Source organism: Nannospalax galili, unplaced genomic scaffold (genome assembly GCF_000622305.1).
Source record: "Nannospalax galili isolate Female #2095 unplaced genomic scaffold, S.galili_v1.0 scaffold1569, whole genome shotgun sequence".
Lineage (NCBI taxonomy): Eukaryota > Metazoa > Chordata > Mammalia > Rodentia > Spalacidae > Nannospalax > Nannospalax galili.
Genome location: NW_008360051.1, coordinates 1,000,847 through 1,027,960, shown reverse-complemented (window position 1 = coordinate 1,027,960; position 27,114 = coordinate 1,000,847). Strand labels below are relative to the sequence as shown.

General features: G+C 38.1%; 1 protein-coding gene across 1 annotated transcript in view; it reads right to left on the bottom strand.

Annotated features, from left to right (window-relative positions):
- Window positions 1–1,810: 1,810 nt before the first annotated feature.
- Arl5b (ADP ribosylation factor like GTPase 5B) overlaps window positions 1,811–27,114 on the bottom strand; it is a 33,727-nt gene continuing 8,423 nt past the window's right edge. The window contains exons 2-6 of the mRNA XM_008824125.3: window positions 18,383–18,443; window positions 16,349–16,496; window positions 13,111–13,194; window positions 9,754–9,905; window positions 1,811–8,496 (exon numbers count right to left, since the gene is read on the bottom strand). Of these exons, the coding sequence (XP_008822347.1) occupies window positions 8,448–8,496; window positions 9,754–9,905; window positions 13,111–13,194; window positions 16,349–16,496; window positions 18,383–18,443 (494 nt within the window). The 3' untranslated portion in view covers window positions 1,811–8,447. The remainder of the gene's footprint in view (window positions 8,497–9,753; window positions 9,906–13,110; window positions 13,195–16,348; window positions 16,497–18,382; window positions 18,444–27,114) is intronic.

Sequence of the window (27,114 nt, the reverse complement as noted above, 5' to 3'; positions counted from 1 at the left end):
GGGAGACCTTTCTCAAACTAAAATTTGAATTTATTTTTATTTTATGTGTATGAGTGTATTATCTGCATGTATGAATGTGCACCCATGCCGTGCAAAGCTCAGAGGCCAGAGGAGGACATCGGATTCCCTGGAACTAGAGTTAAGAGATGGCTGTTAGCTGTCATGTGGGTACTGAGATCTGAACCCAGACCCTCTGCAAGAGCAGTGGTCTTAACTGCTGAGCCATCTCTCCAGCCCCCTCAAACTAAAATTTCAAAGGACTGGGGATACAGCTCAGCAGTACACCGCATGTCCACCATGTTTGAGACTGTAGGTTCAATCCTCACCTGTGTATGAATCGTGGTTTGGATATTTTCTTTCAAGACAGGGTCTCCCTATAGCCCAAGCTGGCCTTGCTCTCAGAGATCCCCCTGCCTCTGTCACTGGAGTACTGGAATTAAGGTATGTAACATCACTCAGTCCAAAAGACAGGTTTTTTGTTTGCTTGTTTCTGAGTTTCATGTAGCACAGGCTAGCTTTAGAACTCCTGATCCTCCTGCCTCTATCCACCACCCAAGTGTTGGGATTACAGGTTTATGCCACCATGCCCACTGAGAATTAACTTTTAAAAAATTTATGTGCATGTTTTGCCTGCATGTATCTAAGTACACCCATGTCATGCAATGCCCACAGAGGCCAGAAGGTGTAGGATCCCCTGGAACTGGAGTTATGGACGATTATCAGCCACCATGTGAGTGCTGGGAACTAAATCCAGGTCCTCTGCAAGAGCAGCCAGCGCTCTTAATGGCTGAACCATATCTCCAATCTGTCTTAAAACACACACACACACACACACACACACACACACACACACACAATTTTGACACCAGGATTCTGTTTGGAAAAAAATAACTCACTCTTCTGAAGTACAGGAGTTCCAAACAAGTCTACAATGGTGACCAGAAAATGGCTTCACATAAGCTATCCCTCCAATCTATGGTCGAGTCTCTGCTTCCGGGCCTATCACGATGCAAACTGAGCTGCTGGGCCATGGGTTCCCAGCCACCATGCACCGAACCTTCAAACTGTGAGCAAAAGTAATTCCTCTTTACAGTTGCCAAGTTTCTGGTCAGAGCTCCACAAAACAAACACAGGAACTTTCAACACAACTTTCCTACCTCCATACTTGTCTCATTTAGTTATCTTTCGTAAGAGTCTATGAGGGTGGAGTTCAAAAGCACTAGTTTGGAGGGACTGAAATAATGAACACAATGAATACATTTTATCCTACTCATTAGATGGCATCAACTTTTTTATGAGAATTTAAGCAGATAGTGTACAGACAGAGGAGCCTGGTTACATCTGTTCCAATTCCCCAGGAGATCTCCCTGCCCTGATAAACGTTCCTTCCACTTAAGCCAGTTTGGATCAAAGAGGCCAACTGACTTAGTGCAGGCTAGTAAACAATTTCCCTGGGAACAAAGACTTGTATCTAAGAATCCAACAATAATCTGACTTTTCCTTAATACCAAGAGATTATAGATACCATCTGTCACATGCACCAGGAAACAGAAAAGTCAAGTTCAGTGAAAGATTAGGAAGGATGGGCAGGAGGAAGGCAATGTCCTAGTTCCTCCAGTGTTCAGTCTTCGGTCTGTAGGTTCTGGAAACCAAGTTGTATTTCTGACTTTGGGTTCTATAAGCCTCTACCATGTCACCACTACGATAAACCCCCCCCGCTCTGTTTGCTTAGGTGAGTTTTTATCACCTGCAACCAAAAACACTGTTAAAATACATCTTGTCTTTAAAAGAACACACAAGGTCCACTTCATATTGGAAAAGTATTTATTATGACAAAAATAAAAGTGGAGTGAAAACAAATGAATGTTACACTATATTGCACCATGATTGCAAACGAGCCAAAACCTGTCTAAAAGAGGAACATTCCAGAGTAAACTGCATCCTTTTACTTAGGTAGGTAGGCATGCAAACAACTCATTAGAACATAATTGCAGAAATTAAAAAAAAAAAATCACGAGTATGACCTAACATTTAAAAGAAGCATTTCATGAGAGTAAAGAAGTATTGAAATTCAAAACACATGTCTTTAACAACCTCACCATCAGAACAATCTTAGAACCACTTGCAAGAAGTGATGATGGAAAATGCCACCACCACTTGCTTTTACACTCGCTTGTGCCAGTGCACGTGTTAAACCAGTGGCACACATTGCAGTTGCCTGGGGTTCAGAAGCAGTTTGTGGCATGAAATACATTTTCCCCCCTCCTATAAATACCAAGGGGACCATGAAGAGATCAAACTCCTAATTTTGACCTTATTAATATCTTCTATGTGACCGAGCTGGTTATCAAAGATATCATCAGAGTATTGGCATGAAGCCTGAGACATGAAAGATAATTAATATTCAGTCTTATGAAATGAACGTAAATATGAACATACATTTAAATAGTTTTACAATCTGACGCAAGGAGTATATTGAACACAGGGCCAGTTTCCTCTTTGATGTTCGAAAGCACCAATTTCTATGAAGATGGCGGCATGTGTTAGTCATTAGACTCCCACTACCATAACTGCACAGCAAGCCTGCAGCTTGGAGTCTTTGCTTTCCCACCTTAAACAATGCTCTGTGGTACGGATGAGCACGGTGAAATGGATAACCATTCCACAACTGGGAAAAGTCATGACCATCATTTTATTTCATCATTTCAATAAAATAGCAGCTGAGCTTTTCCAAAACCAAAATGAAAAGTTTTCACACTAGATTGAAAGTTTACTACGAGAGAATAAAAAAGGAGCCACAGAGTCCCCCAATTTCCTGAACAAAAGAATAAGATTAAAATGACTACAATGTCTCATGGCCACAGTAAAAACATGCAAACAAATCACATGCCACTGGATCACATGGTGATCATTTGCTGCCCGAGCAATACTAACAGACAGTCATGGTATACCACAACCAATCACCACACAATACTGACAGACGGTCACAGTATACCACAACCAGTCACCGCCACGAAGGACTTTTCCTTTATAGTATTTAATTAACTAACTATGGGCTAAGCATTTGCTCAAGTGCTTTAATGAAAACCACATGTGAATTCCACACCTGTTAGCCTTTCTGGTGGTAAATAACAAAAGCTCCAAGGGGCACTGAAGCCTACCAGTGTGGATTCAAATGCAGTCTAGGTGAAGGGGGGCTTAATGTAAGGTACGACACCCCACCAACTTGAGCAGAGCACCTTATGGACTGAAAAGTGAGGTAATTTTTTTAAAATTAAATTTGACAAGTTGTGCAAGAACACATTTGCATTAAGAAGCTTAGTTTTCTATATCCAAATCTGTACACAGCATGTTGTATTATTTCTCCATTTCCAGTAGAAAATGTGGACTACTGGTTTTTAAAAATGCAAAAGATGCCGGGCGTGGTGGCGCATGCCTTTAATCCCATCACTTGGGAGGCAGAGGCAGGCAGGTCTTTGTGAGTTTGAGGCCAGTCTGGTCTACATAGTGAGTTCCAGGTCAGTTGGGGCTACAAGGAGACCCTGTCTCAAAAAAAGAAAAAAAAAAAAAAAAAAAGCAAAAGATGCCTCTGTGTAACTACAGCTCCAAATTCTAAATGCTAATGCATCTTTGGGCTTCTGAACCCTATTAAATACAATACAGACCACCTGGTTCTACAATAAACAGCTAGAACGTTGAGTGCCTTAAATGCAAGGATGGAGAAAAGTCAATATTCTCCCATTTGTATTTCCTCATCAAGCTTTTGAAGACTGCACTACATGAAGTTTGTCTAATTTTAAGTTTGTTTCTACGGATGCCTCTAAACCTCCAAATTAACATTTTCTAAACATTTCATCAAGTATACAATTAAAGTCAATTTTAGGTCCAACTGAACTTTTCTACTTTAACTTTATGTGTATGTATGAATATATTGCCTGCATGTATGTAAGTGCTCCTGTGCCCGCAGAGGCCAGAAGAGGGCACTGGATCCCTGGAACTGGATTTCCAGGCAGTTGTTAGCCACCATGTGGGTGCTGGGATTCGAACTCAGGCCCCTGCAAGAGCAGTTAGTTCACTGCTGAGCCATCTCTCCAGCCCCTGAACTCTTTTCTTACTTTAAATTTGAAGTGGAATAACAGAATCCCCCTGTACCCTTTGCTTTCATTCTGCTGACCTGTACTTTAGCTTTATTCACCTAGAATTCTCAAAAATACATCTTTTTAGAAACCTGACTCAGGTTTCAGTCCTTCACACTAATATTTTAAATGAATAAAGATGTGGCCGTACTTTGACTATGAAGCACTTCACGCATAGGCAGACATCTGTGAAACAAAGTCCTGGCTGTACTACTCTTTCAGCATCAGAAAGCAGTGTTTCGAATGCCTTCTAGAGGCAATAAACAGAGTCAACCAATCACTCCCGGCCAACTAGCAAAATCGGAAAACTAAGGAGGGTAAATTCTCTAGAACAGTATTTCCAACATACCCTGGTATTAGTTTAATGTCATTCCCTAGTGAATATGGCTTTTTTTTCTTTTGCACTGTCACTAGCTAGTAATTCAGTTTAAATGGAAGAGCAGTTAAAAATGGATACTTGTTCCCTACTTAATTGCATTAATACACTTAAGTGATGAGCGTGGGACTCAAACTGAATAAAATGATGTAAATTCAGTATTACATGCACTTCCCTTTAAAAAATATTAGTAGTAGTATAAAACGGTTCAGACTACTAAAATCAAAAGACGTACTTGAGCATTACTTTCCCTAAAAGTTCCTCAGTACAAGAACAACAAAGATAAGGCCACAAACAGTAAATGTCTTGGGTCAACTTGATAAATGGGCAATTAAAGATTCGAATCCAGTTCTTTGGACAGTCAGCACAATGCTCTACAATACAAGACAACATGCTGCATCCTGAATAATTCTACCGTGACAAAAGGAAGAGAATCTTTTAGAATTGAAGTTTAGATGTGTGAGGAACTTGGTTCCAAAGCCATAGATAAAAAGTTGGACTCAAAGCTGGTCTATGAAGTTAAATGGCAATGAAAACCAACCAGAGACATACCACCAGTACGCTTTCTCATGTGTGCTTTTCCAAAGCTGAGCATTAGAGTGCCTTCAGTCCATAATTCATCCTAAGATATGAAATCAAAGACTTAACAGTTTTTATTTTCTTGAAAAATTTCTTTACTGTGAGATGACACAGCATCAGAGAATATGTTTTTAATACTGCGTGTCTCACTGTTTCCACAGGAAGTAACTGTGTTCTCTTTCCACTCTATGAAAATTAAGCTGTATTTAATCAAAATGACTATGTAAGTCCAGAACTCAGGATGCAGAGGGAGGAGCATCATGAGTTGGAGTTCAACCGTGGCTGCTGGAGAGGCCCTGTCTCAGACTGTTCCCCCACTTTAAAAACTGATATGGCTGGGGGGAGTGTCGCTTAATTTTTTTCTTTTAATAATGAAATGTGTATATAGTTCCTCGAGTGAATACAGAATAAAAGTAACTACTATTCCTTTAAGCATATTACACAAAAACCTAAAGCAAATATTACATATTTAATTCTCAATTTTCAATAAATTTTATATATATATATTAAATTTTCAGGTTTTAAGGAATTAAATTACATTAATAATAAAAATACTTAGCACAACCTCTTACAAAAGTGACTGTTACTTCTAAAACAATTCTCAAATGCGTTTTAGTAAGAACGACGGGTTTCTAGGTGAAGAACATGACGTGTTTGGATGAAGAAAACCAACATATTTAAACTTGCAAGGGCAGCATTTTACAGTTTTGTTCTAGCATACTGAGAAGAATTTAGTTAAAACTTAATTTCTTTATTTTCTAATTAAAAATAAAATATAATCTGAAGGTAAAGCAGTGGATTCCCTATTTTCTACGATCGAAACTTCGCTAAGTAGCATGGAAAGAGTATGTGAAACACAAATCCCTCCCATCCAACTAGCTGCTAATCTGATTTCTAAAGAACGCAGTAAAACACTGAGAACCTATCTCAAAATAAGAATAAAGGCACCAATCATAAATTTAATTTGTCATCAAATATTATTTTACAGTCAGCTGATTCACAATGAACAGTCAAGTCAATGCTTGGTTCGAAACATTTTCCTGGAATAAAAGCTAATCAGTCTGCCTTCTCTTACTGTAATCAGAAGATTTGATGAAAACCTTTTCAAAGCCTCACAGGAACTCCCTAACAGACTCCCCATCATTGGCACAGTGTCCACTTGAATGCCGACTTCATTTTCAAATAGCTAACATATTTTTTGCTTCTAATCCAAAACTAATCATATGCTTTTAAAAAAGGATTTAAAAAATAAAATTGTATTTTAACAATTAAATAGCAAATTTGAGTCTATACTAGTAGCTGTTTGACAAAATACAATCAACTATTAAAAACACTTTCAATATAATGCTGATGTGGTAATATAAAAAATAACCATATAATCTGATAGAAGAAATTGAACCAGCCCATCTTATTAGAAACAAGAAGGCAGGTAATTATTTCATAAGAAATATTGGGCTATTAAATATGCTTTTTCTCAGAATAGGCTTATGAGAATGATATTTATAATTATGTTAAACAGTACAGTGAAGGAGAAATTCAGGCAGAGTGTGCTTTAGGTAAATGGTGTTTTCCTAATCCCCTTCCCCATCACACAAATACAAAGCATTCACAGTGATTTACATCTGCTCTTCTCTCTCATTCTTGATTATGAATTATATTCAAAACACACAAAAATAACGAAACTTGTCCTCTACTTGATACAGAATCACTAAAAAAAAGGTTCAAAGTAAGTTAAAACAACCATTTCTCAAAGTTCGGAAAATTTTCCTCTGGTCACTTTTTCAGTTCAAGGGTTCAAACACTAATAAAAACATTACCCAATAAATTAACTAAATAAAGAACACCTTGAAACAGCAAAATCTAAACCAACTTACAAACAAAATGAAATTAAAACACCACTCTGGAATAGGTGTTTTTGAACACTGAAACTTACTTCTGAGCCAAATAAAAAATACTGCAAAACTGAAGAATTAGCCCTAAGTATACATTTTATCCCTTTTATTACAGCAAAATGACACATTTGAATAAACAGGATTGAAATGGCAATACTTGTCTCCCCTCTTAATTTAAGCTATCCACTTTTAGTTTTCATGTTAAGACAACTGCCTTGAGAACTTTTGAATACTACCTAATAAACTGATACTCTGACCTTTTCCTTCATTTTAATAATTAATAAAATGACTTGTTAAGCTGTTAAGAATAGGAACTGTCTCATTGTAATATTCTAAAAGCTAGTGTTAAATTCAGCAGTATCCTATAAGATTTTAAGACTAACTACAAAGACAGCAACCATTCCAAGCCTATTTTATAACATTCTCAACCAGATTTAAGGACAAGCTCAGGGTTTTCATTTTTCAGTAATCTGCCGCTGGTGATAGAAATGCCACAGGGGATACAATTACCTATTTTAAGAAATAAAAAGAAATATGGGTATGGGTCTGCTTCAGTGGCTGCTTAAAGTAGTTGTGATGTCTCTGACACATACAACAGATGAAATTTTTGCTGCTAACAGAGTAGTATGTAAACAGTAAAATATATTCCAAGTGTCCTACTTTAATTTCATGTTGGTGTGCTTTAGCAAATTCTCAGTTATATATGCACTGAAAAATGTGACAATCTTAAAATATCAAATGGAGTTGATGATTTCCATCGAAGCTGAGCTTTCAAATACATATTTCACCTTGATTAGCTTTTGACCAGATGTCAGCAGAAAAGTAAATTCCTTAGATAAATAAACAGACTACTTAATTTCCATGCAAATAGCAACTTGAAATTATCCTATGACATGCAGTAAGGTGAAGGAGGTTGAAAGGCAAGAATTCATGTTAATCTTCCATATATGTGTGTCTTCTAGGTAGATTTTCTTCTTTATAATTAATTCTGTCCAAAGGATAAAAATGGTTTGCAGAGAGAAAATATTTGGTGCTGGAGAAGTGGTATCTGATGCTTTCTATGACCGTGCTGACCAACCAGCAATGACCTGGGAGGGAAAGAGGAGGTGGTGGCCAAGAACCGAAAGAAACTAGTTGTAAAGGACATAACAATACTTTAGATAAGATTAAAATATGACAAACAGTTTTTACAAGGCAGTCACCGAATAATTAGAATAAGCAGTCAGAAGAATTCTGTTGCTGAAAACAGTTACACATTATGTTCATCCAACTGAAGATTAGTGCATTGAAAACAAAGGTAAGAAAACACCTTTTCTGTTCCAGCACAGCTGCACTTGATTCAAGTGTTGCTCATAGAGGTTTGTGTTGTTATAAATTAAACATGCTGCTGCCTCAGCAGCCAAAGGTATTAGGAAAAATGTTCATGTCACAAAATAAATAGAGAAGTCTTTTTTGAGCAAATAATTATCTCACACCAATCCGGGAGGTCATCCATTCCAGACCTTGGCACAACCTAAACAAAGGACAGAAGTATTTTTGAAATTAAAAACTTTCTGCTGAAAAACTGAAACCACACTAATCAACTTTAAGTCTTACCTAAAAGTTAGTGCTACGATCATTATTTATATATAATAGTGACAACCTTTGTTTAAAAAGGAAAAGAAATGGGGGGGGACATATTCATGTAGCCTAGACTGGCCCAAATTCCCTATTCAGGGGTAATCATGAACTTCTGATCCTGCTGCCTCATACCACCCCCAAGTTCTGGGATTACAGACCTGACCACCACACCTAGTATATGTAGTGCTGGGGATGAAACTCAGGGTTAGTGTATGTGAGGCAAATGCTTGGTCTATCAACTGAGCTACATTCCCAGCTGCCATTAGTGACAACTTTCAATTAACACTAAGTAGAATTTTAAAGATTCACTTTTATTAAACAATTGTAAATAAATTGTTCTTAATCACTTAAGAGTGGCAAATTGCTTTTCATCTTAAGATTCAGCTTTGCTCATTTTATATCAAGATTGTAAATATTAGCCCTTGCCCTTAAAATGAACCGAACCCACTATTTAAAAAATAGCACAAACCCTTATTCCCCTGATTTCTAAGGAATGGAAGGTTAAAGGGTCTTTAACAACCAGCTATTATAGTGCAAAGTATTTTGAGTATAAGAAAAACTAAGTAGCATGATCGACAAGAGGATTCCAGGCATCAACCAGGCAGTCCACATACAACACACAGGCCTGGCCTAAGATCACATTCAAGTTCTACTCTAAGAGTCAAATGTGTCAGAAGTATCCCTTCCCAAAGGACTCTTGACGGTAAAGGGGGTGTGTTGCTATAGAAAATTTAGAGATTAGTTAAGTCCTTTTAGAAAATGTGTAATTTCCTTAAAGCTTCTTTAGTTCAGGTGACATTATAATTCTATCTAGTAAGTAAATGACGAGAGCAACAGATGCGTAAAAACCTGAATCATGAACATTTTATTCCAAAGCTTATCACGTCTTCTTTTTAACACTACATTTACATTAAGAATCATATAAAGAACTTGTCAATAATTTGTTCACTAAAATACTTCCATCTTCTAAGTATCAGAAAAGACATAAAACCATCTCTAAGAAAAACAATAAAAGGAACAAGGACCAGTAGGCAAAAGAGTTGGGCTAAAAACATAACAGGCATTTGAGAGGAGGCTAGGCCTGCCTGGACTGGGCCTGCCTGGACTGGACCTACCTGGACTGGGCCTGCCTGGACTGGACAGCACTTACCCTTCTCCTGTCAGAGCGCAGCAGGACTGGATGTGCCAAGGGTGGTCCTTAATTGAACTAAGGGTGAGGTATTTAGAGATCTCAGCCGCTGTCATACACCCTTTCATATCCTGTTTATTTGCAAAGATAAGGACCGCAGCCTTCCTTAAATCCTGCAACCAATACAAAACATTGAAATATGATGCATGTGAAGTATCACAAATCTAAGTACTACATGGACTATCATAACCAAAGTAAACTGCGAAGCAGCAGGATAAAATACAGCCAGCTAGCCAGTTACAGTGAAAGGCCTCTGTTTAAAAACAATCAGGCATGAACATTTAAAAACTTTACTGAAATAAAAACCATCTTAAATTACAATTTGATGATTCACCACTCTAGAAAAGCGTATGTGTAAGTCAGAGGATTGAAAGTTATTTTTTACTTTTGGACCAAAGGGAGATCAAATTAAAAGAAAACAAGCCTAAGCTTCAGTACTGACTATGTGAGTGAATAATGGGGGTACCACAGAGGTGGGAGCAAGGCAACACCTTATTGGCCTTCACATGACTTGGGCTCACACTGTTCACTGCAGCATTTTCTAAATAATCGAACCATTAAAATAATTGAAAAGAACAGATCAACGGCAATATACAGGGACATACTATTACTTTTACATTAATTTATTCTCATTTTATGTGCATGAATGTTTTGCCTGCATGTATGTAAATGCACCTATCATGCAATGCCTGTGGAGACCAGAAGAGGGTGTCAGATCCCCTGGAATGGGAGTTGCAGATGGTTATTAGCTGCCATGTGAGTGCTGGGAACTGAACCTGGGTCTTCTGCGAGAACAGCCAGTGCTCTTAAAACACTGAGTCATCTCTCTAGCTCCTATATTACTTTTTAAAATGAACTTCAGTTATGTGTATAGCATGGCTGAATCTCAAACGCTTACGATGCTGGTGGAAATGAAAACTAATGCAGCCACTAAGAAAGACAGGATGAAGGTCCCTGAGGACACTAAAATGTAGCTATCACATGAGCCACTATGCCATTCCTGGTATAGCTCCCAAGAATTCCAAATCAACATGCCACAGAGATATATGCACATCAGTTTACTGCTGCACTGATCAGCAAAGGCTAAGAAATGGAACCAGCCTAGATTCTACCAGCAACTGAATGGATACATATTTGTGATGACATTTTTTCAACTATGAAGAAAATAAAGTATCAGCTTTTTAGGGGAAATGGATGGAACTGGAGATGATTTGTTAAGAGAGATAAGTGAGCTGGCTGGAGAGATGGCTCAGAGGTTAAGATCATTGGCTGCTCTTGCAGATGACCCAGGTCTGACTCCTAGGACCCACATGATGGTTAACAATCATTAGTAACTCCAGTTCCAGGGGAAACAGATGCCCTCTTCTGACCTTTTCAGGTACTGCATGGCACAGATGCAGTTACATACACACAGGCAATATACTCACAAACATAAAATAAAAATAATAATAAAATATTTTCTTAAAAAGAGAGATTAGCGAGACTCAGGACAAATATGTTTTTCTCCCTATCATGATATCTTTTCTAGCTTCATGAATACCCCTACCTCAGTGAATATATATGGTAGGGTGTTCATGAAACTAGAAAAGAGATCATGATAGGGAGAAAAAAATCAGATCTTAAGGGAGGAGAAAGGAAGGGAGAGAAAAAGAAAGCAATAGAATACATGTGCTATGAAAGCAAAAGGTAGGACTACCTGAAGGAAGCCAACCAGAAAGAAGGGGTTAGGGCTGACGAAGGAAGGCAGTAGGTCAGGGAAAGAACAAAGCACCACAACATGTACATGTTCGAAAGTGCCATCATCGGGGCTAGAGAGATGGCTCAGCAGTTAAGAGCACTGGCTGCTCTTGCAGACGGCCCAGGTTCAATTTCCAGCACCCACACGGCAGATAACAAACATGTGTAACTCCAGTTCCAGGGGATCTGACGCCCTCTTCTGACCTCTGTGGGCACTGCACGGCATGAGTACACTTACACGTGCAGGCAATACACTCATACAGATAAAATAAAAATAATATTAAAAAAAAGAAAATGCCAATATGAACTTACTACTTTGTATGTTAATACACAATTTTTTTTTTTTTTTTTTTTTTCTTTTTTGGCAGGGTCTCCCTGTAACCCCCGCTGTCCTGGAACTTACTGTGTAGACCAGGCTGGCCTTGAACTCACAGAGATCCGCCTGCCTCTGCCTCCTGAGTGCTGGGACTACAGGCGTGAGCCACCACGCCCGGCTCACAAAATTAATATTTATTTTTTGTTTTGGGTATGAATGTTTTGCCTACATGTAAGTAATTGCATTACATGTATGCCTGGTGCCCACAGAGACCTGAAGAGGGTATCAGATATTCTGGAACTGGAGTTATAGGTGGTTGTTAGCCACCATGTGGGTGCTGGGAACCAAGCCTGAGTCCTCTACAAGAGCAGCCAGTGCTCTTAACTGCTGAGCCATCTCAGCCCCAAACAATGAAATTTAAAAATCTCAAATGTGAAAAGTACACATTATAGAATTACAGAAAGATAATAACATCAGTTTTTAAGAAAACAATATAGAATTTTACAAAACATACACACATTAACATGTAATGAACACATACAAGTGCACACAAAGATATCATCGCTCTATTTAGGATATCAGATCAGCTCTCCTAACAAATTTTGTGCCGATGGTAAATGTGTGCATGAATATGTTTTACTATCAAGGTTTTAAATATCTCAAATACATATAATTAAGTGATCTCAAATTCATTAAAGTTATTATAAACTCTTGGGGAAAAGACATTTGAATTTTATTGTGTTCTTCCCCCATTATTCTTAATTTATCAAATTTTAAAGGCACACATAAGGGGCTAGAGAGATGGCTCGGTGCTTAAGAGCACTGGCTGCTCGTGCAAGACACCTGGGTTTGAGTCCCAGCACCACATGGCAGCTAACAACCATCCACAACTTCAGTTCCAGGGGATCTAACACCTGATCCTGACCTCCACAGGCATTGCATGACACAGATCCACCTTTGTACATGTAGGCAAAACAGTCATACATATAAAATAAAAATAATAAACAAAAGCACACTAAGTAGCTTTAACCTTGAAGAAAATCTCAGCAGTTGTGAATAGTTACATCTTACAAACTAACATTAGCTTCTTAAGTTTGAAAAAGTAACGTAATTTTTATTGTTAAACTCAGTTAAGACAGCTTAACACATGAAGTTTTGCTTATGATGAAAATAACCAACACTCACACTAATTTCGACATAAAAATAAAGTGAACACACAGATTAACTTATTCCATCATCTTTAAAGACCTGCTTTTAAGATTTACCTCATGAGCCAACATCCTGTACAGCTCTTCTTTTGTGATGGCGAGCCGCTCCCTGTCGATGCTATCAACAACAAGAATGATGAACTACAACACAAGTCCAAAGCCAAGAGAAAATTAGTGGAATGCTAACTTTCTGCAAAGCTACTGATGTGATGCAAGTATTCTCACAGGACAGCACCATAACTAAGCAGGTAGCACTACTTTTTAAATCTTAGCGCTTAAGAATGAACACATCAGGCGGGAAAATCCAAATGCCATTCAGAAACTTGTAACTTCAGAAAATAAAGGCTATGACCCATCTAGCTTTTTAAATTTTTACATCAAAACAAGAATTTAATACTTTCTCATTAAACTTCAAGTATTCACTCTATCATCCATTTTGACAATGCTAATGTATAGGGTCTTCTGCCTTTTTAATAGATGAACATATTATTAAAAAAACAATGAATAAGGTATTTTTACAGAAGATATATCAATAGTAAATGCTCAAGAAAAAATATGCCAATTTGTGCTAACTTATCTATACTAGCATGATACAGGTTAAAGATACAGGTGAAACTAGAAAAAGGCAAGAGAGCCAGAAAAACCAGAGAAATTTCTATGCATGTGTGTGCATGCTCATGAAAAATACAAGCAAATTCAAAAACAAATACAGGCAATTTCGCTAAGTAGAAACAAGGAAGTAGTGAAAAATAGCTACTACACCAAACACCATGGAGAAGAAAGGGTTAAAAAATAAGATTAAATAGTGGGAGAGTGATATAAAAACCAATTGGGACAGGAAGTTGGAGGATAACCCTAAAATTAGGGAAAGCCAATTAGAGTAATCTGAATATAAATGAGGAGGGCTTATCAGGAGATAAAAAGAGAAAGGACAGAAGCTGGGAAGAACAGTGGGTTAATGAGGTAGGTACCAGTGATCAACACCTGTAACTCTCTGTATTACAATGGAGATTTTAGCTTTAGAACACCATCTCAAAGTAAAGAATTTTCTCAATGCAAGAAGACCAGGGTGAACACGATTAGTGAAATACCACCCATGTACCTAGAATCTAAGTCTGCAAATGGCGGGCCATACTGGTGTGCAGTAATTGTGATATACTTGTAGAAATGGTACATGAGACATTTAATGTAAACGGCACCAGTAATAAAGTGTCTCATTTTAGACCCAGGCTAAGTCTTCTATATTGATAACAACTTCAAAAACCACCCTTTTGAAATGCTATTAAGTACACACAGATCGGTTTGGATCACCTCTGACCTATTCATGTACAGGAACTGCATTTCTTCCTAGCTGGAGTAAGCTGAGGGCATTGCAAATAAATTTTGAAAGAAGTACCGATGCTCTTTAAATCCGTCAGATGCTAAGATGCTGTTACTCCCTCACTGTGTAACGAGTATTTTCCTGTACAATGCATCCTAAGCTGGCTGATTTGTCACCAACGTCTTCCATCCCTCTCAACCTTCCACAGAGAAAATAGTTAAGTGCTATTAGGGGTGCAGTATGGTGGGATGTTATTCTGGATTACTTACATACTGAATTAGAGTAGACTATATGCACATATACAAGACATGCTATTACAATGTCGATAAAAAAAATACACATTTTTTATTTAAAATGGCAACTATGTGCTCCAAAAATTCTTTGTATTATATCTTCTCCAAACTCCAATTTTACAAAATTTCTTTACAGAAAACATAATTGGTTAGATATACGTCCTTACAAAGAAAAACTGCATGGACGCAACTATATGCTACAACTCTAAAAGATGAAACTCAAAAGCCATTAAAAGATCTGCCTCTCAGGCCTGTGAGTTCCAGGCCAACCTGGTCTACAGAGTAAGTTGCAGTCCAGCTGAGGCCACAGGGTCTCCCTGTCTCAAAGGCCAAAAAAAAAAAAAAAAAACCAAACCAAAAAAACAACAACAAAAAATCTACCTCTAGGTAGAAACAAACAGAAATGGAAGATAATACAGACTTATTCCCCAAGTTGGCACTGAATTAGTAACTAGTAAGTACTAAGAAAAAAAAGACATTCTGGAAACCGTTCCTCTATGAAGCTCTGGAGACATCCTCTATGCAGAATTTCTCATGCCTGTGCCAGGACCCCTGCACAGCAGTACACTCATCTCTATGAACTAATGCCCACCGCTATATTCTCTAGTCGCCTATTCACGGGCTGATTTCCTCTCAAACTTAGTGATGAGAGCACTGCAAACTGTTCTTTGACATGTAGCAAGTGTTTGTAGAGACTAATATATTCAACATGGCTTCTCTTGCCATGGTCTTCTATTTTTAAATTTTACTTTATTTTTAACACAGGCAATCCCTTCCCATGGTTCAAAATTCACAATAAATATATAGTAGAAATTCTATATTCTTCGTTTTTCTCTACTCCAGAAAAAAAAAATAAAAATAAAAATAAAAATTTTAAAGGAGGAGTTAGAGAGGAGGCTCAGCAGCTAAGGAGCACTGGCTGTTCTTGTAGAGAACCCAGGTTCAATTCCCAGGGCCCACCTGGTGGCTAATAACTACCTGTAACTCCAGTTCCAAGGGATCTGATGCCCTCCTCTGGCCTCCACAGGCACGCACGTGGTGTACTTAACATACATGCAAGCAAAACACATACATAAAATAAAAATAAATAAAATCCCAAAAACAATTAAGTGACAGTGAATGCTGGGGATAGACTGGAAACCTTTTTTTAAAAAATATATATCCATTAATTATATCTCAAAATCTAGCATTTTTTTAAAAAATCTTAAATTATTTTATCCTTTTCCTAATCAGGTCCACTGTAAAGTTCTAACATCTTAGGAAAAGTTCTGCAATTTCGAGTAGTGTCAAATTTCTCCAACACTTGGAGCTATGAAGCCCTACTATGAGGATGAACAGAGCACCTGCCTGACACTCAGCTGAGCACAGCTCTGGGCCAGGCACAGTGGTGCGCACCTGCAGTCCCAGTATTCAGAGGATCACTGCAAGTTCCAGGCCAGCCTGATCTATATAGAAAGTTCTGTGCCAGCCGGACTTATACAGTGAGACAGTGTCTTAAACAAAACTCACTCCTCCCAATACCCTTCCTACCTGCCTTTCTTCTTCTGTGAGAAAATTGGAATTCCTTACAAAAAAGGTCTTATTAAAAGTCAACTATTAATATGCCTGATTTATAGCATAACTTTAATGTTTACTCTTTCATTCTTCTGTTAATTAAAATTTCAAAGTAATTTTGGCATACCTCTGTGTTTGAGTAATAGGTGTTCCAGGATGACCGCAGAGACTCTTGACCACCAATGTCCCACATAAGGAAATGAGTGTTCTTCACAACTATTTCTTCAACATTACTTCCTATGGTTGGAGAAGTATGAACCACTTCATTCATCAAGCTGTTGAAAGACACCATTAAAATGTTTTATAAATCTTCACAAATCTGTATCTGTAAGATAAATCAACCTTCCTTATTTATACCAATGGTTGTAATCACTAGCATGAAAAAGAGAAACTTAGAGATTGTCTGTGTAAACAAAGACGTAGGCAGAGAACGACCCCTGAGGACTGTATTCTGCTTTTTCATGCAATGAACTGCAGGCTTGACACAAGTAGAAGGGGCGCTATGATGTCTGAGTTTGCTTTTCTGGGGGAAAAATTCTAGTACCACCGCAGTGTTTTAACTTAGATGAGAACCAATGCCCCATCTTGACAGTAATCTCTAGGTGTCTGTGACACCAATAGTTGCAAAGTGTGTGTGTGTGTGTGTGTGTGTATAAATATAAAACTGGGTAATAGTGCACACATCATTCTGCTGAATGGCTATGTGAGCAAGGTGAGACTTAGTCATTAAAAACTAGTTCAGGTTTACCAACCTATGCTCTTAGAGGATAAGGCCACAGGCAAACAGAACTTTTATTTAAAATGAACTCTAGGTCATCTGGAATACCAATTCTTTTATTTCTTGTGGTTTCTTAATGGTTAGTTAAGTTACTTTAAATAATTCATTAAACATGTATTTGCTAATAACATTCTAATACTGTATGCTTACAATTTTCTCTGGGGTTTTACATGTTGTACGTTGGAAGCTATATACAAGACGTTCATCAAAAATGAGAAGTTTCAGAGACATTTAAATTTTAGACCGAATACCAAGCCAGACCAAAATACACAGGAAATGTCAATGAATGAAAAGGTTCCAAAGAAAAATAATGACGCAACTTGAAACAACAAAACATAAGCAGCAACCTTTTAGCAAAGTAACTAAAAAATATGTTAGGCATTCATTGAGTATTTTCCTCAAGCTGAAGATGGTTTGTTTTTTCTTTTCCTTCTGTAGTGTAGGGACTGAGCCCAGTTTGCTCATGAATGCCAGGGCCATGCTCTACTGCTATCACCCAGTTCTTAAACTGGAGCATTTAGACACAAGATGAGGTGAGAGAAGGTTAAGAGCCATGTAATTTGTTAAGCTTGAGGTCTCCATTTCCATAGCTGAACATTCATCTGGCACTGAAGGGAGATGGAAGTCCTTGGGTAGTGATTGATGGGGTGTTAATATTTTATTGAAGATGAGCATTAATGTACTTCTCCAAAAATGTTAAGGCCCTCCCTTCTGAAAGCTACTGAAGTAGACTTTTAACCGCCATCACTTTAGACACGTCTGCTATGTTAAACAATTCCAAAGCTATTAGGAGAGCAGCAGCTTTTCAGAGATTGCAATCTATTCATGTGAATCTCATTGTGGGAAGACTGAAGTGAGATTCACTTTATCACCTCACTCCAAGATTATAATTTGCACTTTATTTATTTTAGTCTAATATTAAAGTTCATTCTTCCTTCCAAAGCCAGAAAGCAAGAGTATTTGATGAAGGCTTTAGCGGATATAGGCAGTTTACTTTTTTATTTCATAAAACATAACCCCTATGTTTCCAACTGATTACTATGGGTGAGGGAGGGTGGATCTTCTTTAAGGGAGTGACTCTAGTGACTAGACTCCAGTGGATGAACTTGTACCAGGGGCATCTGGGCACACATGCTTGACTGGATAGGCCTTAACATACATGACAGAATACATGAACTCTGGTAGGGGGACATAGGTGGGTGTCAGTGGGGAGGGGTGTCTAAATTTGATTAAGATCTATTATATGAAATGCACAAAAATTCAATAAAATATGTATTTAAAAACCTGTACGTTTAAGTCTTACTATTGTATTATAAAATGAGTAAAAATGGAATCTCCTAACTTATAAAAACAGACTTCTTAAAAACCTACAGCAATACTTACAACTGATAAAGAATGGTGGTTTTCCCTGCATTATCCAGGCCCACTATAATTACTTTGTGCTCTACAAGAAAGAAAGAAAATTACAGTAAACATTTATACAATTGCAAGCTACACTTACAGGCTTTCAATAATTATTAGCTGGCTCATTAATGAGAACCACTGAGTAAGCATCTACTACCGAACTGTTAAGGGAAGAAGCTTTATGGAGTTAAAGGCCTTCCTTAAGTGAATCTGCCCACTGTGATGCTCTACGCAGTCCCCAGTAAGTGTTTAGGAATGAGATCCGTTAGCAAGAAGCATAGACCTTGGTCATGTATGAGTTGAGGGATGGAGGTCACTCAAGTAATAATCTAGACAACAGCCTTCAAGTTTAGAGGTACTATCTGCTTTACAACCCTGCTGAAAGTGCTTGCTATTCAAGTTAGCTTTTTAACACATGCAGCACATTTTCCCACCCACATGTACCAAGATTTTTGCCTTTCAAGATTTAAAGATTACATTTCCAACTGAAAAGTGCAGTGCTTTCCGTTATCAGAGACCTACTCTCAACCATTTTCCATTCTTCCATTAATTTGCATAAATATAAGTATTGAATGCTTTTTATTAAAGTCTAGATTCTCTAATCATCCAGTCACTCTGAGTAGATCAAAAGCCTCTTCCTCCTCTGGAGGCACGCACTGAATAACCACTTTTTTTATAAGTACTTATTAAGGCCTAATTATTCTGAAATGTCCTTTGAATGCAGGATAGGAAATCTCCAGAAACCATCTTCCCTAGGTTCTTAGGTGTTCAGAGTATGTTCAAGATTCCCCTCTCTAGCCCAAGAACTACTGACAGCTGATGGCTTTGGGGGAGAGAGTTTTCTTTGAGGGGGTAGCCCCTGGTAGCTTCATGCTCCAGTGGATGGCCGCACACCCAAGAGTATATAGGCAGCACAAATTGGAGTTGGTTGGTTATTTTTAAAAAGACATGAATTTGGGAGGTGGTGAAGGAAATGGGGTGGATTTGGGATGAGTTGGGGGTAAAAATGATCAAAATACATTGTATGTATGTATGAAATTCTCAAAGAATAAAAATATTATTAAAAAATTCTCCCTCTCTAGTACAAAAGGCTTTAAGGATTCTACTGTGCTTTAACAGGGTGAGGAAGTGAGTCACCACAAGAGCCACAGGTAAGACACTTCCAGTCCCTAGACTCCTTTTCTCCCTACTGTGGCCAAACCCACACCAAGGATAAATTCGTTTCCTGTCTTTACCCTCTGGTCTAGGACTCCAATTACATCACTATTCTCCTATCAGACTAGAAATAGGAAAGACTTCCGAAATTGAATGTGGATCTTCTACTATTTAAATGCTATTATATGTGTAACAGTCCTTCTAAAAGACAATTTGCTAAAATTTATAAAAAAACTGAAATACATTTCCTCTCTGACCTACATCTCTTACCTCTGCCAACTTTCTAACGTTTTCACAAACACAAATACACCCAAGAATGACTACACTAGCAAGAACACAGAAACATCCACATACATGAGTGCCTGACCATTCAACTTATGGAACAGCAAAGAACAAAAGACCTGTAGTCTGCAAAATCTCACCAGCGTGGTGATGTGGTCACAATGTTAAGTGAAAAGAGCCAGCTGAGCTGGTTGTGGTGGCACCAATCTATAAACTTGGCACTCAGGAGGCCCAGGCAGGAGGTTCCTAAGTTCAAAACCAATCTGTGCTACAAAATAAGATGCTGTCTCAAAACAAAGAAACACAATACATCCTTTATGAGCCAAAAATTCAGTACATCTCATATCAGAATCTTGTTTCTATTGATAATGTCTCTAAGGAGCATCCCAATTCTGACCCCTTTAAAGCCTTAAAACAGTATATCGACCACCAAAAGGGGGGCGCATATTTATAGGCAACTTCTTGAGAAGACAAACATCCCTATACCCTCCAATGACATAGTAGAAGTACCGTCTATATTGCAGACAAGAAGACTAAGGAAAGGCTATTTTCATGTTGGCAAAAGCTGCTTTGTAAAAAGGAAAAACATTTATTTAACTCACTCAATTTCCCTTCTGTAACTGAAGGTTCAAACTCCCTAAGTTCTAACAGAGCCAATCCTGAAGTGCTCCCGATCGTTGTTCCTTAAAGAACAAGAACAAGGGCACTCTTAGCAGTGGAGGGACAAACAGACTATTTGGCACCAGACATTCTCAATCTTGATCAGAACCCAGCTCTAGAGACCACCGTACCCTGCAGCACTAAAGGCCATTACTCAGAAGGCAAGACTGGGGTGTACACAATTCCTTTCTGGGGAAGAAAGTGCAGGGATAGTACCGATGAATGGTTTACTGAAGCAACTCACGTGAGTAATTGGGGCCACTTTGTAACAACCTGGCTTCACATTTTATAGTAAGGTGATGATCATAATTTTAAAGGCCTATGTTTACATTCATGAATAATACATTATTTTGGAAGGTTGTTCTCCAATGTGAACTCAAGGGAACAGGCCCTGAAGGGAGATGGGTTATGGATCTTATTACAGTCCCAAGCACTTGACTATTTTTCAGATTCCTTTTCCTTCACCTGATAGAGAATTCTGGCAATTAAAGCACGCAATTTCACCTTGTCTTTTGATGAGGGTATGAAAAATACCCTTCAGATAAAGTGGCCTATCTACTCATGTGAAAATTATCATACAACCTAATCTGCATATACAAAACAACAAAAAGGAACAGCAACGTGCTTTCAAAAGCACAAAGTAGGGATTATTTTAGATCTTAGTCCTGAAGAAAATAACATCATCTGCATATAAGAAGGAAAGCAAGCTCAAGTCCAGCTACTAAAGGCCACGTTCAAAGAAGCTGTTTACAGTGTTATGATACTGTAACTCTTCCTCCAACTGCCTACTGTACTTAGCAGCTACTTAAGTTAGTCTATGGTTGAAGGTTTCAACACAGACATACTAGCTATCAGCTTTTCTATCCATTCAAAACACAGAGAAAAATTCAGAAAGTGACGGAAGGTATGTTGACAATTTCACACTTTAAATTGGGGGGGGGGGGTACCAAAATGTGTTGCTTCTGTTGTAATGCTTAAATTAATAAAGCACAAAGCTTCTTGAAGATATTGATGAATATAGTGGTCTATGAAGTTTCTAATCGATATATACCAAGCAGAACCACTCACATGTATCTGGTATCATTTGATGTCTAAAAGAGACCATCAGGCTTGAAAACAAGATAGCACACTTGATCTATACCACTGTCTTTTGAGTTGAGCATAATCAACACACACATACACATACACATACACATACACACACACACACACACACACACACACACACATACAACCTCACGTGAATTGAAACAAAAAATTCAACTAACTCTGTGTCAGAGATACTTCTGTGATGCTGCCTTGGTATAATTTCCCTCATTCATGCCATAGTAAACCAAAACAAATGTAAAAGGATGCTTGTAAATCTGTACTATTTATGTTACTCGGCAATAACTTTTATTATTTGACCCATGAGGTTAAAATAATAATTAAAATGTTATCAGGATCAAGGCAGTCTCAACTAAAGGTGAGACGTAATCCATCCCAAAAGTCAAAAATGTTGCCCCAATCTGATGAACATTAAACATTTAATGTCATTTTGATCTCAATGTACGGAGTAGAGATTTCCATTTCATAAGAATTGGAATATTTAAAGTTGTGATGAGACTTTTTAAAGCCTTACCTGACCCTCAAGGCATACAGATAGGTAAACCATATGTTCTTTACTACTAATTCCTGAAAATACTCTTGGGGAAAATTAAATACTCAGTTGCCGGTCTGAATCAGACTCACCTAGTGTTAAGCAGGGAAGTGATGGCATGGGTACAACTAGCACAGAATTCTCATTTAGACTAGAGTTTAAATATACACCAGAGTTATTCCTGTAGCTGTTTTCAGAAGCATTTCAAATCAGTCTGCTGCCACGGGCTGTTGCAGCAGCATTTGTGATGAAGATTAACTATCTGCAACTCAAAATCTTCCGTGGGAGTTGGGAAAGGTGGTGCATGCCCCTGATCACACAACTCTGGAGCTTGAAACAAGAAGATTGTGAGTTTGAAGCCAACTGGGCTTTACATAGCAAGACATAGTCTCAAACGCAAACAAACGAAAAAATCCGAGATTCTGAAAAATTTTTGTGAACACTCAAAATTTAGGTTTAGCGCCCTGACTTGCAGATAAGCACAGGTAAAAAATGGTTTACAACAAAAAAATGATAAAAAATAAGAATTTCAAAAAGTCAAGAAAAATAAGAAAAGTTTTCTCCTGCATTTTTTTTTCATTTTAACTTACATGAACAAAACAGTTTATAGTTTTAGTCTAGAATATCAGCTGTTGCCATACAGAATAATACTGTGGAAGAAAAATATTAGAACAGCACTAAATAGTGACATTAAAAAATGTGAAATAATGGGGCTGGGCTCAGTGGTTAAGAGGACTGGCTGCTCTTGCAGAGGACCTGGGTTCAATTCCCAGCATCCACATAGTGGCTAACAACAGTCCATTAACTCCAGTTCTAGGGGATCTGACACCCTCTTCTGACCTCTGTGGGTACTGCACCACATTGGTGCACTTACATACATGTAGGCAATACATTCATATGCATAAAATAAAAATTAGAAAAAGGTGAAACAATACATTCAAATTTGTATTATCACATTAAAACTTGATATTGTTATATGATAAGATAGTCAACTTTTTAATGTGTAAGAAAGATATGACACATAGGCCTTATATATACTTTTAGGTATATAGCATCTGTACCAACATTGTGTCACTAAAGTTTAGCTGTTACTCTTGTTTTGAGACAGGGTCTCACTATGTAATCCTGGCTGGCCTTGAACTCACACCAGATTGGCCTCTATCTCACAAACATCTGCCTGTCTCTGTCTCCTGAATGCTAGAATTAAAGGTGTGCACCACTATGCTAGCTTAAAGCAAGTTTTACATATACTGAACATGTAAACCACAATATAACCAAGGAAATTTAAAATGCTGAATTTAGAGATGTAGCAAATGTGGAATATAAGATTTACAGAACGTAAGTTTGAATGCCAGGAAAGAGCTCATTCACCTCCTTGCCCAGTTCTTTTTCTGTTCCCACTTGGGAACTATAATCCTGGATATTACACTTTCAAAGCACCAATGTAAATTTGATGATTTAACAGTTCAGCATGTTGCAATGAGTTCATTAAATGTCTGATTCTGTGATTAAGATAAACGGGGCAAGGACTTTATCCTCAAGAATCCTGAGGTAGGGTATATAAACAAGCAATTACAAAATGACATCATTAATGCAAAAAATGGACACTGGTGTACACATTAATATTCTCAAGGACAAATAAGATTTAATATCCAACTTTCAGCTATGGAAAGAAATGGCAATAATAAAAAGGGATACTCTGGGGTTGGAGAGATGGCTCAGCAGTTAAAAACACTGGCTGTTCTTGCAGAAGACCCAAATTCGAGTCCCAGCACCCACATGGCAGCTAACAACTGTCAGTAATCCAGTTCCAGGGAGCCTGATGGCCTCTTCTCTCCTTTGCAGGCATTGCACAACACAGGTGCACTTAGATACATGCAGGCAATGCATGCATACACATAAAATAAAAATAATAAAACATTTTTTTTAAAAAAAAGGGATACTCTGAAGTGCCATTCTAGATGTTTTAAGCATAGTGTATAAGTTAATAGTCATAATTATTCTGGGACAAAGTGCCATTATTCCCCATTTCACTGATGAGGAAACTGAGCCTTAGGCTGAATACCCTACCTAGATCACAGTGCTGGGATGTGAAGATAACATTTGTGGGTGTGTGATTCCAGAGATGGAACTCTAAGATTAATGTACTGGCTTGCCAGCAATCTTTGAACACTATACATGACAGGCTGAAGGATCTCTATGAGATGGAGGCCAGCCTGGTCTACATAGCAAACTCCAGGCCAACTAGGGCTACAGGGAGACCCTGTCTCCAAAAAACAAAACAAAACAAAACAACAATAACAACAAAAAGCATTGTCATCACGAAGGTTAGAGTTTGAATGCCAGCAAAGAGCTCATTAACCTCCTTGCCTAGTTCTTTAACTTTTTCCATTAGGTTGGGAAGGTTAGGAAAAAGAGTAACTTGTGTTTTCTATTAGCTTCTTAATTTAGTAAATATAAAAAATGACTTTATTAACTATTTGCAAGTTTGACTACAATGGAGTCCTCGGTTTCACTTGGTTGAGTCTTACAATATTTCACCAATTAAAAAGAATAACTTGCTAGGTAGAAGAAAAATCTCTGGTAAACAAAAGGAGTAAGTCTAGACAGAAGAGGAAAGATTCAGAGAGGGTCCTCCACAGTAACTAACTGTTCCAGGTCTAAGGGTCTGAGGAGATAAGAGATATGTGTCTCCGCAACTCACTGAACAGAAGCAATGGTAAAAGGACTTCAGCAAGAACACAGTGAAGTTATCTACTGTATTTTGAACTCGAAAGTTCAAAAGCTGCCCATAGGAAGGCTGTGTTCTGGAAGGCAAATGTTTAAGAGCACAAACAATCCAACTCATGTTTTTAAGTTTGTCTGATCATGATTACCGTTAAAAAATAATTAACATCTTGACCCAGGACAGACATAACAAAGTTCAGCAAGACTTTAGTATTTGAGATCTATTCTGAATGTTTATATTTTAGAAGGTTCATTCCTTTTTTAGTTACTGGATATCGCTAAATTTGCATTGTAACTTAGTAATGATTTATGTAGTTTGGGAAAATGGCTTAAATATGAGTTGAAAAAGTAAACAGGCCAGGTGTGGTGGTACATGCCTCTATGCAGTCCCAGCACTCAAGAGGCAGAGGCAGGCAGATCTCAGTGAGTTTAAGGCCAGCCTGGTCTGCATAGTGAGTTTCAGGCCAGCTGGAGCTACAGGAAGACACTGTTTCAAAAAGACAAAAAAAAAGAGAAAAAAGTAAACTAGGTGAGTAGAAAATATGCATATATATGCAAATTTGAGGCTCAGTAAATTTCAAATAGGAAGAGATCAAAGAAAAGAAAAGGAATTAGCAAAAATGAAGGAAAACCTTGAAAGCCACCAGGAAAAAAAAAGTAAGGATACAAAAAGAGAGACAAGACAGGAATGTTAACTAGCACCTCATTAGGAGGAATAGAAACCAGGAGATGTGTTGTAGAGTTCTTCTATTTGAAGGGCAGTTATTTGAAAAACATAAAAAAAGTGCCAGGCACATTGGTGGGTGCAGGCCTTCAATCCTAACACTTGGGAGGCAGAGGCAGGCGGATCTTTGTGAGTTCAAGGCCAGCCTGGTCTACATAGCAAGTTCCGGGACAGCTGGGGCTACAGGGAGACCCTGTCTCAAAAAGACAAAAAAACAAAAAACTATACCCCTCTCTTAAAACATGAAAATACATGTGATGGTTTATGGCAAAAAAAAAGTGACATTATTCTGTGAGTTTAATAAAATACACAGAGAAGACTCAGCAGTTAAGAGCACTGTCTGGAGCACCCAGGTTCCATTCCCAGCACACACATGGCTGCTAACAACCATCCATAACTCCAGTTTGAGTGGATCTGATGACCTCCTCTGGCCTCCATGGTCAACAGGTACACATGTATGTATGTAGTGCACTTACATATATGCAGGCAAAACACATGAAATTAAAAAATGAATTAACTAAGCATGCAGATATAACATGTATGACATAGGGCACTATAAAGACTCCTGGGTGGATGCAGCTCCACAGCAGCAATGTGCACATTATGAAACATGACACTACTCACTCTTAACAGACTGCAAAAAGGTAAGATTGTAATCTCTAAGGATGTGAGATATAAAATGAGCAAACACTGCCAGACAAGGGAAACCTCTCTTCGAGTACTTGTCAGGGGAGTCCAAAAGACTCCCTAAAACACAGGCCACTGCCCATGCCCTTGGCTGCCTCCCAAAACTTGAAGAAGTTAAGATTCTACTGCTGAAGACGCCAGACACTTCCAACACAGGACTTGGAGAAAGAGCTGGAACTGACCTGGAAGCCTCCTCCCACAGGAGTAGCTCTCACAGTATCAGAAGCTGCTATACAAGCTGCCAAGGGAGAAAAGCAATCAATAAATAGTCCTACTGGGCTGTAAAGTCTACAAACCACAGCAATGACCCGCCCAGTAAAATATCTTTATTGGTGCAATACACACTTTTATCTTGTGGGTAGTCAACAGTTATCTAACTGGACCTAAGGTCTCACAGATAGGAGGAAATTCCTGGCTGGCACTGTAAACAAAGACAAATACCAGTGAATGGAAAGTCACAGACCCTAGAAGAAAACCTATTAATGCCACTTTTCTAAACCAATACAATTTCTAAATATATCCTAAATACTTATCCTTATATCCACAGGTAAGTGTAGCTCTCACCACTCATCAAAGAAGCTTCTTCTTAAAAAAGAGAGTTTTCATTGTGTATATACACTGTACATGGTTCTGTGCTACACAGGGCATTTTCACACACGTATATTTTGAGCAGCTCCCCCCTTAGTCCTTTTTGTCCAACACTTCTACTCATCAAGACAATTTTTAGAGCCCCACATCTGGGATTTATACTCAGTTCTTCCTTCCTGGTCCTAACATCCATTCTTTAACAAGTCTGTGGTATGTGTATGTTTCCAGATACATATATATATATATATA